Below are 17,020 nucleotides of genomic sequence, written 5' to 3'. Positions count from 1 at the left end.
CGACCTCGTATTCGGATGTTAGACTATAAAAAAGCACTCTGCATATCGATTACACGAAATCGGTAAACATTGTTCGATTTTTGTTTGAAATAATTAAAGTCTGCTAAGTATGGAAGATATTTTCTTAATAATCTGACAAACATGTTACGTAACCACTACACATTTTTCTCTATTTTATTATTGAAATTTACATATGAATAACCTTAAAGGAACATTTAAATACATTATACGCCGTATCCTCTGGCGTACTTTCTTTCTTCGCGCACCCCATAATGACATCTGTCGACATTTGATCACCAAAATTCATCTTCATCGCTTCGGAAATAGCAGCAATGTTTGGATTACCTTCTTCGTCCAGAAATCCGATCATTTTGCCAAAACATAGCACGAATTTTTTGAACTTATCGTCTGTAGGGAAATTTCCTGCCAATGCTTGAGCTACTACCTGATCATCTATTCCTGTGGCAGCATTGCACTGCTTTGCTATGTCCATTATTTTGGCTTTCATTTCATCAGAAAGGCACTAAAATAAAACATTTATAGTATATTTAATGTAACACTACTACAATAATGCTATTTTGTAAAACTAATACTACAAGTATGTTGTCAAGTCGACTAAACTTACAACTATGTTTATAATGCTACGGAGTAAGGAAGTACCCTTTTACTTTTTATCTTTTTAATTGTCGTAACTATGAATTTATAATTAATTGATTAGTTAGTGTTTCAATTTCGGTTTTTTTAGTATTTTTTTTGTCGAATGAGATGGGATATATAGTCATCAAATTCTGACATTATATTTTTCTTTTTTCCTCAGCCCGTTTGCATCCACGCCTAGACAAAGGCCTCACCATGAGTTCTCCACTCTTCTCTGTTTTGTGCTATTTGGTGTCAATTTCTTCCCACTATTGCTTTGACGTCATCTAGCTTCGTTTTTGTGGTATTCCTTTACTACGACTGTCCTCGCGTGGTTTCTAATGTACAATGTTTCTCTGCAATTCCGAAATTACTAATTCTGATACAATTGCAGTGTTCAAAGTAAGTCATTATTAGACTTAGGCAAATATGCAAATTGCATATTTTGCATATAATGCATAAAAAATGCAAAAATGTCAAATTTTGCATATTTTTATAAAAGTAAGCATAAAGTGCATATAATTTGAAAATTTGGTGTATTAACTATATATTTTTATATTCAAACTTACAGATAGCATGAAAATGCCAATATTTAATTTTGTTTTATAATCACTTGATATGTAGTAACTAATATAGTATAGTAACTAATAAAAGACAGCGGCTTATAGTTTTGTCCTGGAATTAAGGGTTTGTGTTTGCCAGTTTATGTCTCTAGGTAAAAATTTTTATTTTGACGGTCAGTTTCATTTGGTTTCACTTTTGTTGTAAAATTGGAGGCGTAAACAACGTGTATTTCTAATTGTGAATAATTATTGTGCTTTTAAAATGCCGAAAATAAGCAATGTTTCAACTTGGATAAAACCTTACAAAGAGCCAGCTATCTATGGATATGGATAAAGTTTATTGCTCATGTTGTGGCAAAACCGTGAGCACATACGTATTTTTTTTTATTTTATTTTAAAAATTTACACGGTGGTACAAACAAAGATTTTAAAATTGTAGATTATGTTGAAGAAAAGTACCGACACAAGGCCAGTTCGCAATAAATCGATGTATTTTCTCTTTTTTCAAGCATTTTTTAAACTCCTTGCGATAAAAAATAGGATACCTATTTAAAATTCAAATCATTCAATAGTCTACTGAAAGGTCGCTAACATTTTTTTTCTAACAATAGCATAGTTTGCTTTAATTTTGCTAAAAACAAAAACATATCATATATTGGACTTAATTAATTAAGTGCTTTTAATTTATGCTCACAGTATTTTTTCTTTAAATATAAACAGAAAAGACCAATAGCCTCTTGTAAATATTTGGGGGTTCTTCTTTCTTGCACAGTCATTTCTTGACATTTTCAAGATTACTACACCGATTTTTATTTGATTTAATTTAAATTTAATTGTTATGCGAAACGGTTCATTTTTAGTTTATTTCTGCAATCTTAGATTTTAAAAATGGGTTAAACTATAGAATATTTATATTCCTTTTTAGATTTCATCTGAAAAAAAAATTTCAAATAGATCAGCATGTCAGAACCGTGAAACATTTAGCAAAAAAAGGAAACACCACATCCGGTGAAAAATATCAACCTTCAGTGTCCAAGTGCTTTCAGTTAAGTTCCAAAAACAAACCGAACACGAAACTTTTAACGAAGACTTGTGTCGTACATTAGTATCTTCTAATATACCGCTTTCAAAATTTTATCTAACGAAAACTTTAGTTCTTAAAAAAAATAAGGAAACAAAACATTCCCAGTGAAAGAACTCTAAAGAGAAATAATGTCAATTTGTTATACTTCTCAGTTATCCACAACATAAAAGCCGAAATAGGTAATAATTACTTTTTCCACCTACCTCTACCGAAAGTATACTTTTCCGGACCTGATTGTAGGGAGCATAGTTGTACTTTTCCTCCCTAGGGAGGAAAAGTAAAAGTGACGTCATTCATGAAATATAACTTATTGACGCCCTGTACAATATCTATTTTCTATTACGTAAGTATCTATACATTTTAACGTTTATTTATAAAACACCCAGTATTTTGCAGAATGGTAAAAAACAGTAAATTGTTATTTTGATTTAACAATGTTTACATTAATAATTTGACTTATATTTGACAGTTGACAGTTACATTGTACTTACTTGCTATTTTTAGTTTTAATAAATTTTATGAAAAATGAAACCTTTCCAAAATCAGTTAGAGAGTACAGTTTTAATAAAAGGATTTGAGTCACTGTGTCAAAGCGTTAACGGTACTATTGGAAAGGAAATTTTTCAAAAATTTAAAGTAACCATGGGAAAAAAATAGTTGTTACCAGGTTTTTTCTGAAGTGGTCCAAGTACTAGCTGGGACATTTTCCGAACCACTTAATTTAGAAGCATCTATTATAGTAAATTTGAAAAATGCCCCAGTTACATATCAGTTGATGTCGAAAGAAGTTTTCTATTTACAAATATATGTATTCAGATAGAAGCCATAAGTTTTTATTAGAAAATTTTGAAGATCATTTGATAATCTATTGTTACCACAATTCAAAATAATATTTATATGTTAAAATAAGTGTATATATTATGTATTTATAATATTATAAGTATTTTTGTAAATAAAGAAAATATTGTAAATATTTTTTATTACATGCATATTTTCTAGATAAATATGCATATTTTGCATAAAATACTGCATATTTTTGCATAAAATACTGCATATTTATGCGCATATTTCATACTTTTTTATCTGCATATTTGCCTAAGTCTAGTCATTATGATTGAAAAACTCTCCAATTTGGGCCATGGTCGCTTCATTTATCAGTTTATCTTCACTGGATCTGATATTATATACTGTTGCTTTGATAATTTAATTTAAATTTAATAAATTTCTAAAAATTATTTATCTCATACCTAAAACAGCGGTCAGGTGCTGTGTTCTAACTTACAGTTATAGAAAATGCACAGAACAAGTATTTCAAATAAATACTTTTCTAACCATTTTACAATATATTTGAATTCAACACAATTGATCGATATATAGGTCAAATATTGCAAAGTGGCTCAGCATCCGATAGAGTAGATTAAGAGAGCTCCTTTAATTAGAACAACAAGTAGGGTGGAAATCCATCACAATTACCGAAGAGGTGCTCGAATAAATCTGTTGAAACAAAGATCACATGCGTTCAATGCATTTTATGAGACAACTATTACCAAATTCTAAGTAATTATTTTATATTAAGGCCTCTCTTTCCGGCTTCTATGTCCAGTTATTTCATCATTTCAAACAATTCTTCTTTTTTATCGGTTATCAATTCGATGTCATCACCGTACCTTAGGTGGTGCAAGCGTTGTCCACAAATCTTTATACCTTTTTCTTCCCATTTTAATCTTTTAAAAATATCTTCCAGAGCCTGATTGAAAAGTTTCGGTGATATTGTGTCATACTGTCTCAAGCCTCTATTTATTTGAATTGATTGTGTTCCTTCGTATACTTTAATTGCTGTTGTGGCTTCTTCATATAATATTGGCTATTAGGTCTGTATATCTGTGGTCAATTCTGCTGTTAGACCAAAAAACAAGACCAAAATCATAGCAAATATAGATGAGGACATCACAATCAGGATCGAAAAAGATGAAATAGAATAAGTTCACGATTATATATATCTGGGTCAAATTATAAAACTTAACAAGGAAAACCAAACAGCAGAGATCAAAAGACAAGTTAGAAACAAAAACAACCTTACAAACAAAAGATATGCACAACATCTTAAGACCAAGGTATACAATCAATGCGTACTCCCTGTTCTCACTTATGGTTCCCAAACGTGGACGTTTACAAAAGCAAACATGGACAAGATTATAAAAACGCAAAGAGCAATGGAAAGGCAAATGTTGCACATAAGACTAATGGATAAAAAGAGAAACGAGTGGATAAGAGAGAAAACTAAAGTTAGGGATGTTAGACAAGAACTTGCAAAATTGAAATGGAGATTTGCCGGACACACTATAAGACAAAAAGAAGACCGATGGAAAAAAATCCCTATAAATTGGCGACCGTGAGAATATAAACGAAGCAGATGAAGGCCACAGATGATATGGGTAGATAATGTCAAGAATCACGTGTGCCCTAGGTGGATAACTGTAGCGACAGACAGATAAGAAAGGAAAAGGATTGGGGAGACCTATGTCCAAAGATGGACTGAAGAACGCTTATTAGAAGGAATTTTTTGAAAGAACGTTAAAATGCTGTTTTTTTCTATCGCAGTGTTTTTTTTTTTGTAAATTTTGTATTTTTTCGTAAATTCCTTTATCCTTGTGTGCCTTTTTTTAGTTGTATGCTAATACTTTTTTCATTGCAAAAAAATTGTGGCTCAATCTTCTTTATTATAAACATAATAGTACATCTACATGCTATATGTAAGTGAATAAAGGAACTATGCTTATTGGGCTGAAGAGATAGAAGCAAAACAGAGAAGATTTAGATCTTAAAAATCTAGTAAAAAAAGAATATAACTTTCTTCCCGACAAGGCCTGTCATGAACCAATCATTATCTTTGCTTTTATATCTATCTATTATTGAATTGACTTTTCTAATTATAAAACACTGGAAGTAAATAAATAAATAGATTGCATCAACAATAAATAGTTTTAATTTTAAACTCCATTTCTCAATTTATGGATGAATATAAGTTGTATTAACCCAACTCTCAACAACTATTTTCTGCATAAAATTTGATAAAATAAAAGATATTTGAAGACAAAAATATTTAAAAAAAAAACTCATATGCAGATACATATTAACATAGCAAATAGCAAATCTAAATTTGCACATAACAAATCTAAATATTCTATCAGTAGATATTATTAAGTAATAGATTTTCAGATTTTACCTCTCCGTGTGAAAAAAGAACACCAAGGAACAATAATATAACAGAATAATACATTTTGATAAAACCTACTCACACCAATCACAATTTTATTTATTTTGAAAAAAAGAAGGAAGGTTTTTATTTATACTACAATTCTCCCTACCTTACGTAAAATCATTATTAACCATAATTCATACGTAATTATTAAGAAAACGCATTGAAACCTTCTTGCAATTAACCAATCTTCACTGCGATAATTATAATGCATTTTTGTGTCATTTCATGCATAGTCAGATTCATACCTATATTATTATAAATAAAGATGTCACATTTAATTTGAATCTTGTGTACGATACTGCAATTATATGCCTACCTAAAAATGGGTATTTATTTCAGCACGCGATTAGAAGTTACATTTTTAATTGTATTTGAACTGAATACTAATAGTCTAGTAAAATAAAATTACACTACATGTAAATCAAAATGTAAATTCGTACAGGTTGAAACAAATTTTATATCAAAGTTTATGTGGGTACAAAATATATTTTCAAGAAAGTATCCAAATCATACAAGGGAATCATTGTTTAAATAATTAAAAAGGGGTCATTTTTGCAAAAAAAAATACTTTTTTAACTGCTGAGTTCATTCAATTACTAATGAAGGTGTATAGGATTGTTTTCTGCAAAGCTGAAGGGTAAATTTTTCACATAAGACTTAGAAAATTAAATTTGACCCCCTATTTATTTAAATAAATATACATAAAACTTTAAAAACAAATTTGCAAAAAATTATTTTTAGCGTTTTAAATAAGCACTATAAAATATCTTATTTTACAGGAGAAGTTGCACTATGTTATCAGTATTAATCGAAAAAAAAATTGGTCAAAAATATTTAATATTTTTTGAGATATTGAATTTGTTTATTAAATGTTACTCTATTTTCAATTGCAAAAACGCGGTTGTTGCCAAAGAAGTATTCACCTGTATTAAATCTTATTATTTTTATTTTTTTGTATGTTTTCGATAAATGTATTGATAAATTCAAATTTCAATTAAACTTCCCCCTAAAATAGCATTTGAAAATTATTCAAATTTGTTTATAATTTGTTTTTTTAATAACGTCGCAGGGATTAAACATTTTGAAATACCGTTTCGATAATTGGATTCCTGAGAATTTTTCGCTAATTAACAAACTTTTTTGTCTTTTTTTCCTCTTCTTTTTTTTTTCTTGGAGTTATATTACTACGGGCCCTTTTAGGGTTAAATTTTATTAAGAATGTCGAATCTCTGAGTTGTAGATTCTAGACCTGAAAATATTAAGATTGGTCTAAAATCACTTAAATAAAATGTGGCTACTTACTGAGTTACAGGGTGTTTTATTTAAAAATTTAAAAATTATTTTTACCAAGTACTTTTAAACTATTTGGCGTATCCTTATCATACTTGACAGAAAGTGTGGATACTATACAGTCTACTAAATTGTGATAAACAAAAGCTTCTAGCCACTACCAGAGGCGTACGACAGGGGATAGTTAATGGTTGACCCTTCCCAAATTCTACGCCACTGAGGGAATTACTATTTTAGTGAAATTTTTCGAATTTCTAATACTTTCTATGTAAATAATATACTCTCTACTGGTAACGATTAAGTCATTGGTTTTCGAGATATTGGACGTTAAACATGAAACGGCATAGTTATTTTGATTCACTCATTCATTAATTTTAAACTTCCAATATCTCTCAAACTGATGACTTTATCGAAACCAATAAAGTTATTTACATACAAAGTATTGAAGAATCGAAAAATTTCGCTAAAACAGTAATTCACTCAGTGGCGTAGAATTTGGGAAGGGTCAATCATTCTCTATCCCCTGTCGTACGCCTCTGGCACTAGCTAGAAACGTTTGTTAATCACAATTTAGTAGGGTAGGGTGTATAATAGCTACACTTTCTGCCAAGTATGATAAGGATACGTGAAATATATACGTTTTAAAGTACTTGGTAAAAATAATTTTTACATTTTTAAATAAAACACCCTGTAACTCAGTAAGTAGCCATATTTTATTTAAGAGATTTTAGGTAAATCTTAATATTTTTAGGTCTAGAATCTACAACTCAGAGATTCGACCTTCTTAATAAAATTTAACCCTAAAAGGTCCCGTAGTAATATAACTCGCAAGAAAAAACAGAAGAAGAAAAAACGACAAAAAAATTTTGTTAATTAGTAAAAAATTCCCAGAAACCCAATTATCCAAACGGCATTTCAAAATACTTAATCCCCGCGACGTTATTAAAAAAACAAATTATAAACAAATTTGAATAATTTTCAAATGCCATTTTAGGGGGCAGTTTAATTGAAATTTGAATTTATCGATACATTTATCGAAAATATACATAAAAATAAAAATAATAAGATCTTAAGCAGGTGAATATTTCTTTGGCAACAACCGCGCTTTTGCAATTGAAAATATAGTAACATTTAATAAACAAATTCAATATCTCAAAAAATATTAAATATTTTTTGACCAATTTATTTTTGCTTAATACTGGTAACACAGCGCAACTTAGTCTGTAAAAAAAGATATTTTATAGTGCTTATTTAAAACGCTAAAAATATTTTTTTGCAAATTTGTTTTTAAAGCTTTATGTATATATATTTAAATAAATAGGGGGTCAAATTTAATTTTGTAAGTCTTATGTGAAAAATTTACCCTTCAACTTTGCAGAAAACAATCCCATAGACCTTCATCGATAAGTGGATTACTTCAGCAGTTAAAAAAGTATTTTTTTTGCAAAAATGACCCCTTTTTAATTATTTAAACAATGATCCCCTTGTATGATTTGGATACTTTCTTGAAAATATCTTTTGTACCCACCTAAACTTTGGTATAAAATTTGTTTTAACCTGTACGAATTTAAATTTTGACTTTTTTTTATTTTATTAGGCTATAACCTAAATAATAAGGTAAGAGACGACGGAATATGGGAACCTTGATAGTAAAATACATCAAAAATAGAATTATCTCTGGAAATTGTTTTTTTTTTGCTAAATATTTTTGATTTACGATCTTCTCCGATATAGATATGTGATATAGACTATATGCTCAGAAAACTGGAAGAGGAGTACACTAAGTGGGGCCTTACAATTAATATACAAAAAACCGAGTATTTAGTTGTAGGAGAAACACCAGAACGTCTACAAATTGAAATGGGAACTATAAATCCAACACAAGTCTTCAAATACTTAGGAGTCCAAATATCTTCAAAAGCAGGGAGTAATGACGAAATACATTCCAGGATTGGCCAAGCAAGATCAGCCACCAGACAGCTACACGGACTATTGTGGAGTAATAAAATAACAAAAGAAAATAAAAGAAGAATGTATAAAACAATAATAGAAAGTATTGGGTTGTACGGCGCTGAACTCTGGGAAATCATCCAAAGAAACAAGTCAAAAATCAAGGCGATGGAAATGAACTATTGGAGACGATGTTGCCGACTCACTAGACTTGATAGGGTGAGAAACGAAGATATTAGGAGACAAATGGAAATCGATCTAGATATAATAGACACAATCGAAGCCAAAAGACTTAACTGGTATAGACACTTTCAGAGAATGCCTGAAAATAGATGACCGAAAAAAATAGAAAAATGGACTCCACCCACAAGAAGAAAACGAGGTAGACCAAGACGATCCTGGAGAGAAGATGTCGAAGATGCAATGACCGCCAGAGACCTAAAAACTAAAGATTGCTTCGACAGAAATCGCTGGAAATTAAGATGCGAGAAGCGGCGACAGCTGTAGAAGACTCGCTTATTATATATATATATATATATATATATATATATATATATATATATATATATATATATATACGATCTTCTCCACAGATTCTGTAATTGGTGGATACTTTTAGTGTCCACACATCTGCACCATACAGAAGTAGTAGGCGGAGACCTAGAGCCGAAAAATCATCGTCATAAGTAGTATGGAGTTTTTCCTGTGAAATGTGTCCATTGTATATTGACAATTATGACTTCTTTCAGGCTGACACCACAGTGGATACAGAAAGTAGCAATAAGGGATGAAAGGGGAAAATTAGTGCAGTCATTAAAGGTTTTCACCTCGTATTTTGTTAAACCTCCATCGATTTGCATGAAAATTTGTGACTAGTTAGAGCACACCTCAAGAAATAAAACTGATTTGGTGCCAACTTGCACTTTTACCCTGGGGGTGGATACCACCCCTTCTCGGGGGGTGAAAACTATTTTATTAAAAATAACCCCACAAATCGATAGAGGGACAAATTTTAAGTAAAATTTGTTATATGATGTTATTAAAATAGATCAATACTTTTTGAATTATTAAAGATCAAAGATTTGTCTATTTAAGAGCATATGAGGAGCTTGTTTGCAAAACTGCATAAATCCACTTTTCAAAAATTTTCAGGACACGTAAAAACGTGCTGCAGCTGTTGTACTAAAACTTTCGAAATTTCTGAGAACGTAATCAATTGAGGTTAGATTTAGAGAAATAGAACGTTAATTAACATGATTGTTATTGATTTGCATTAACAAAATATAGCCATGTGTTTGTTGGAGATATCGCGTTTTGTAAAAAAAGATGGGCACAGCGTGGCATAGCGTGGCTACGCTACACACTGTCAGTGCGAGCCGTGAATAGTTTTAGAACTAACGAATATTATATTTTGTTTCACGAATCAACATCTAATTCTAGAGGATACTTTTAAAACCAAACAAAAATAGTAGAGGGATAGTTCTGCAGACCGGAGGATTTATGCAGTTTTGTAACACTAAAACTAATTTTAATGGTTAGCTAAAGAAGGAGATGTTAAATTTTGTATAAAAAAAGAGTGGACATGGGGTAAAGGTTTTTGAGTGGATTAATTAAGTTTTGTGGAAGAAACGTGATTGTTAGGCTCATTTTAAATGGAAAATATTAACTTTTAACACATGAGACTTATACACAAGATCTAAGGCAGACCAAACTCTCGAAATTCAACAAAACATGTATTTTAGCCGGAAATGGATTTATGCAGTTTTGTAAAAAAGCTCCTCATATGAGTGAACTTATGGATGATAAAAAGAACATATTAATTAATTGTATGTTAGTAAAATATTATTTTTATATTATTTCGATATTTAATTGAATTTTTTCTATCAATATAAACTGAATATATCCAGAAACTGGGGGTGTCCAATAATGGGTACATTTGACATATTCGAATACACTTTTGCTAAATTTATAATATCGAAATAATATAAAAATAATATTTTAGTAACATACAATTAATTAATATGTTCTTTTTATCATCCATAACTTCACGCATAATGTGCTCTTAAACAGACAAATCTTTGATCTTTAATAACGCAAAAAGTATTGATTTATTTTAATAACATGAGATAACAAATTTTACTTATAATTTGTCCCTCTATCGATTTGTGGGGTTATTTTTATTAAAATAGTTTTCACCCCGAGAAGGGGTGGTATTCACCCCAGGCTAAAATTGCAAGTTGGCACCAAATCATTTTTATTTCTTGTGAAATGCTCTAACTAGTCACCAATTTTCATGCAAATCGTTGGAGGTTTAACAAAATAGGAGGTGAAAACCTTTAATGACTGCACTAACTTTCCCCTTTCATCCCTTATTGCTACTTCCTGTATCCACTGAGGTGTCAGCCTGAAAGGGGTCATAATTATCAATATACAATAGACACATTTCACATGCCAAACTCCATATTACTTATGACGATGATTTTTCGGCTCTAGCTCTTAGACTATAGTGAGACCAAACATAACACTTTACACATTCTTTTTGTTAGTTATGAGATGATTATTGCAAAGAAATATGCCTTCATTTTTATAAAAATAGTTTTAGTCATTTCTATTCTGCGTTTTATTACTATGTCTGGATCTAGTAGGTCCGATATGTCAGTTCACAAATATGTTATTTTGTGAACTTTTTAAACTCATACTCCATTTAATTGATGCTCGACATCTGGATGTGGGTTCTGATTAGAAACTAAAAATTTGGTTTTGTTTAAGTTAGAATGCCCATTTCATCTCCTACTGCGTGAATACGATCGAGCAGAATTTGGAGATCTTCAATATTTTCTGACAGATTTACTGTAGCGTCCATGTAAGAGATGTACGAAAGAGATGCACCATTTCAGCCGTCCAATGGTGCATCTCACTCGCACTCACAATTGACAGCCGGCTAATACGAGTAGTGTTGCCCAAAGGCAAGACCAAGACGAGAATTAGACAGTCTTGGTCTTGGTCTTGCGCCAGTACACCTGGTCTTGGTCTTGGTCTTGGTGTTGCGCTTCCGGTCTTGGTCTTGGTCTTGCAGCAAGAGTCTTGCAAGTCTCGCAGTTACACATTAGCCTATTGCATATTTTAGAACAACGTAACAAAGCGGTACATTTTAAGCTTGAATATCATAGCTATAGTAAAGACTAGCCAAATTAATGAATACCTAAATAACTGACACTGGGTGGGGTTTGAACCCACGATCTAAGTGATACCTGCCTATATTCTAACTAACTAAAATTAAAAATACCTCTCAAAACCCACAAAATTTTATTTCAATATCTCAACCGGTTTTATAGCAATAAATAAATCGGTCAGTTTTTAAGAAAAATTTCAGCACCCCCTATTTGGGAAACGAAGCATTTATAAAGTAGACGTTTATGGAGCAAACTGTCATTACTTTTTCGTGCAGAATTACCCATTAAAGTTTGCCATACTTATTTAAAAACATCCTGTATTATAGGTCTGGATCCCGCGTATGAAAAAAAAAGTTGATTAATAGCAAGCTGAAAATTTGTTAATAGCTTAAGGGTGTCTAGTCGGATAAACTTTGATATATGGGTACACTGGAACTGGGGCAGTTTTAATTGTGGAACAGGTTAAAAATTGGGAACGGTCAGACCACGAAAACGGCACATTTATTTTGTCCGACAGAACAGACTTAAACTCTCCAAACAGAGATTAAACTCTCATGCAAAAATCAGACTGCTATTTATCACCTGTCATAATTCCTGTCATTTGACATATTCTACATGTTCCACTCACTAAAACGCCCATTTGGTGATAAATAGCAGTCTGATTTTTGCATGAGAGTTTAATTTCTGTTCGAAGAGTTTAAGTCTGTTCTGTCGGACAAAATACATGTGCCGTTATCGTGGTCTGACCGTTCCAAATTTTTAACCTGTTCCACAATTAAAAGTTCCCCTGTTCCAGTGTTCCCATAAATCAAAGTTTGTCCGACTAGACACCCTTAAGCTATTAACAAATTTCCAGCTTGTTATTAATCAACTTTTTTTTCATACGCGGGATACAGACCTATTAATGAAAATTATCGCTGGTTAAAAAAGTACCTAACTTTTTTTTTATACAATATAAGTAAATGAATAAAAAGAATGTGTGTACTTTGTACGCACGTAAGAAGATATTCTTATATTATATAATAGGTAATTTAAACAAAGTAAATGTACTTAAAAGGTTATTTGTACTTATTTTATTTAAAAATCAAACTAACTTTCTTATCTACCACTTTCAAAAAAGAAGAATATCTTCAAAAATTATATAATAATATACTTACAATCATAAAATCTACAAAAAAAAAATAAAAAAATAATAACTTGTTTGGGGCTTGAAACCACTTCACGTCTACCGCGCCGTACGAAAGTTGACGCCATTTCAAACTGCACCAAACTCTCGTGTACGTCATGTGGGAATATACACAAACTAAACGTTTACACCATAAATTTATATGAAATTAATAAAATTATTAGTTTGATTTTTGTCGAAATAAAATACAACAAAATATAGAGTAAGAAAACGATATATGAGATAAAGATTTGTAGAAAGTTTGTTCGTAATCAGATTATGTAAATTAAAGCATTGCCTACTAATAGGTAACTACATTATTTTGTTAACATTTTCCAAATAGATAGGTATTGAAACTATTAGGTATTTCCAACTGAAACATTTAGAATTACGTACCTGCGGCTTTTCAAAATTATTTAAAAGTCACTATAATTATAAATTTGATTTTATTTCTGTCCACACATCAATAAAAACTAATATTATACAATATTTTTGTTTACCGATAACCTCCATACTGAACAATTATTGACAGATCATTTCAAAATTTCAACACCCAATCAGAGCCCGTATAACAACTAATACCATACTGTCGGTGTGCGCATGCGCGGGGATCAATCAAATTTTATCCTCAATCGATTCGCCGCTAAAGAAGAATATCTTCAAAAAACATAATGCTAAGAAAATATGAGGCTATAGTTGGCTTTTAATTTCAGTGTGCTATTGCATGCTTGAATAATAAGTTAGCATAATGCTAGAATATTCCACAGAGGGAGAAAAAACACAGTTTGATTGGTACACCCGGTATACAATGACAATAATTGACCTGTCTAGCAACAATATTATTACAGCAATATTTATAAATAATAAGACAACATATAAAAAAAGTCACTTAAAGCGGACAACAGGTTTAGGAAATTTGAGACTTAAAAATGACCCGTTTTTAAGGCGGTGAGCGCGTTAATTTCTTGCAGACGTGTATATCGTTAAAATAATATTTCGGTATTTTGCTTACACGATATCTGGCATTATCCTGTACTTTTATCTCGTATCATTATCTTATGATACTTTTAAATAATAGCCGTGCTGTTTCCGCAAATTTTGTTTAGCCGAGTGACCTCATATCACAGTCAGCATAAACAATACATAATAGTCTTACTATAATATTATGTATACTAAGATTTCTGGTGTTTGGATTCCTAGAAAACTAATATTGAAAAAAATTAATTACTTATGTACTTATTAAGTCCATTTTCTATTAGCTAAGATGACACATTTTTAAAAAGTTTGTATACGATATTTGATATTACTGTAGGCGTCGCAACGCAGGAATGTTGTTTGAATAGAAGACGACTATTCTCAAAATCTGGACAATTAATTTCAGGGCGAAGAATTCGGCTGCTGGGGAAGGATGTACAAAAATATTTTATTTTTACATTATAATAATCACCTCTGAGTACTTGTCAAATGTGTCGTGTTTTTAATGAATATTTTGATTCGCTATGTATGTTTATGTTAAGAATATAGCCGAACTCATATACTTCCTAAAACGACCCTCAATTCTAACTGCAAGACGCAAGAGTCTCGCAGGCTTAGTCTTGTTCATGCTCAAGTCTTGCACGGTAAGTCTTGGTCTTCGTCTTTCTAAAATTAGGCGGTCTTGGTCTTGGTCTTGGTCTTGCGAAAACACAAGAACAAGGCCAAGACTTCAAGATCAAGACCGATTTTGTGCAACACTAAATACGAGTTTAGCGCTAATTGTTAATAATTAAAAATAACAGCTTAGTAATAAAATAATGACAAAATTTTTTTCAGGATTTTGTAGGGGGCTTTAAACTTTGATTTGATCACTTTCTGACTTTCACAATAATAATTTTTAACCGAGTTATTAAGCCTTATAAATCCCTCTGGGTTTGTTATATGGGCATCTTTTTTGAGTAGGTTTGTGTAAAAAAAACGAATCGGAATAATTTACCTATCGGGGGCGAGCATACAGCCTGGACTAACTAGGGATAGATATATGTCATATTTTAAAAACAATTAAAGCTGCTGAAAAACGGCGTTGCGATCATTTCTTGGATAACCAAGCTTGATTTTAAATTTTTCACGTTTAGTCAGCTTCAACCTAAATTTTAGTTAATAACATCAATAGTATTTTTAAATAATAAATCATTTTAAAGTTTTACATACACCAATAGAATGCTTTTGACAGAAATTTCGATTTTAATTAATCATGTATGGTCCACTGTGTAATTTGGAATTTTGTTTGTAATTTGTTGGCTAATTTATTACATGGATATATTTGCTGGTGATGGTTGAGTTTTCCTTTGGTGACTTAAATTTGTGTATTAATTATGTTAACATAATTATATATTTATTGGGTTGTATGTATCTATGTATGTATGTGCCTTTTGAATTTATTACCTAACATTACCTACATACGGATATAATAATTAACGTTTGTTCATCAATAATTTGAAAATAGACGTTTGAAAGTACAGTTTGGTAAATAATAATAATAGTAAATTTTTACTTGCATTATTATAATCCAATATTATTTATTATAATTATCTATCAGTTGCAAGATAATTCGGATTTATATTTATATCTATTTAATATTCTATTATCACATTTTAATATAAATATTATATAATTATTATTCATTTAAAGCGTACTAAGTATGCGGAAGTACGCTTTTACATGTATTGGTATCGTTTGGTATTATTCCACAATTAACACAAGAATTTTGCTTGCATGGCATTATTAAGGGGTGAATAGAAGCGTTGAATTTTGGTTGTATTTTCTCCTAACTTTAAAAAAGTCTGTGGAAAAATGTAAGGGCTGATTTTGTTTCATAGTCCTGTCATATTATCCCAGAGACATCAATAAAATTTTGTTTTTTGAGTTATTCGAATATCTCTTTTCTTGTAAGAGCTGTACCATTTTTTGTAAATAAAAACACTGATGGATTCATAAAAAATAGACGTTGGATTTATAATATTAGAATGGCCCGCATGCAACCCAGATCTCAATCGTATTGAGCATTTATGGGATGAATTAAAAAAGCCATTTACCGTCATTCTAGGCCTCCAGGTATGGCCCTGTTAGAGGAATATCGAGCTATTCCCCGGGCAAGGATAACATATCTTTATTCGATGCCAAACAGATTGTGAGCAACAATTGCTGCAACAGGTGGACATACCCGCTATTGAATTTATTTGTTTTTTTTTTGCTAATTTTGTTTTGTTTTGTTAATTTTAGTGCGTTTGATATTTTTAGTTAAAAAAACCTTTAAAGCAGTGTTTTTATTTACAGCTCTTACAAGAAAAGCGATATTCGGACAATTAAAAAAAAACCTTAGTGATACCTCCAGGATAATACACCAAAAATTTTTTTAAAGTTACAAGTTTAAAGTTTAAAGAGAAAATACAACGCTTCCATTCACCCTTGTATAATGCCATCTAAGCAAAAAATTTTTGGTACCGGAATAATAACAAAAGACGCCAATACATGTATCTACAAACTGATGCAAGAATACTGAATATCGGAGTACAAATAAGAAAGGTATGGATTGTCAAACTTAATAAAAAATTTTCGGTGGCGGAATTTTGTGCCGTTGAGTGTATATTATAATGTAATAAAAACCCTCAATTTAAATTATTTTAACTACACACGCTTATAATTTAATTCATTTAATATTTACAATAAGTTATATTACACTAGCATATAAACTAAAACTAACACATAATATAATGTATAGGCCAGAAAAGTTTAAAACTTACAAAAAGTCATTTTTTAATAACTTTTTTGTTGTTGTTTGTTATTTTGGTATTTTAAATCTAGTTTACGTGTTTAATCGGTTTATTTGAATTGTTTACAGTTTTAATATCAGTAGAATCT

The 17,020-nt window shown here is 30.6% G+C and overlaps 2 protein-coding genes across 2 annotated transcripts in view; one reads left to right on the top strand and one right to left on the bottom strand.

Annotated features, from left to right (window-relative positions):
* Positions 1-17,020, top strand: part of LOC114328633 (cell adhesion molecule Dscam2) — a 384,871-nt gene that overhangs the window by 67,449 nt on the left and 300,402 nt on the right. The window lies entirely within an intron of this gene.
* On the bottom strand, positions 109-5,628 carry LOC114328638 (uncharacterized). The gene is made up of 2 exons (XM_028277550.2): positions 5,510-5,628; positions 109-523 (listed from the first exon to the last, which is right to left on the bottom strand). Exons 1-2 carry the CDS (start codon positions 5,561-5,563, stop codon positions 188-190), a joined length of 390 nt encoding a protein of 129 aa, XP_028133351.1. The 5' UTR covers positions 5,564-5,628; the 3' UTR covers positions 109-187.

This window comes from Diabrotica virgifera, chromosome 2 (genome assembly GCF_917563875.1).
Source record: "Diabrotica virgifera virgifera chromosome 2, PGI_DIABVI_V3a".
Classification (NCBI taxonomy): Eukaryota; Metazoa; Arthropoda; class Insecta; order Coleoptera; family Chrysomelidae; genus Diabrotica; species Diabrotica virgifera.
The sequence above is the reverse complement of the archived record's forward strand: the minus strand, read 5'-3'. Positions and strand labels throughout refer to the sequence as shown.

Coding starts and splice junctions, on each gene's coding strand:
- LOC114328638 (XM_028277550.2), bottom strand. CDS start 5,563: ATGTATTATTCTGTTATATTATTGTTCCTTGGTGTTCTTTTTTCACAC. Junction 524..5,509: donor TTCTTTTTTCACACGGAGAG/GTAAAATCTGAA, acceptor GTTTTATTTTAG/TGCCTTTCTGATGAAATGAA.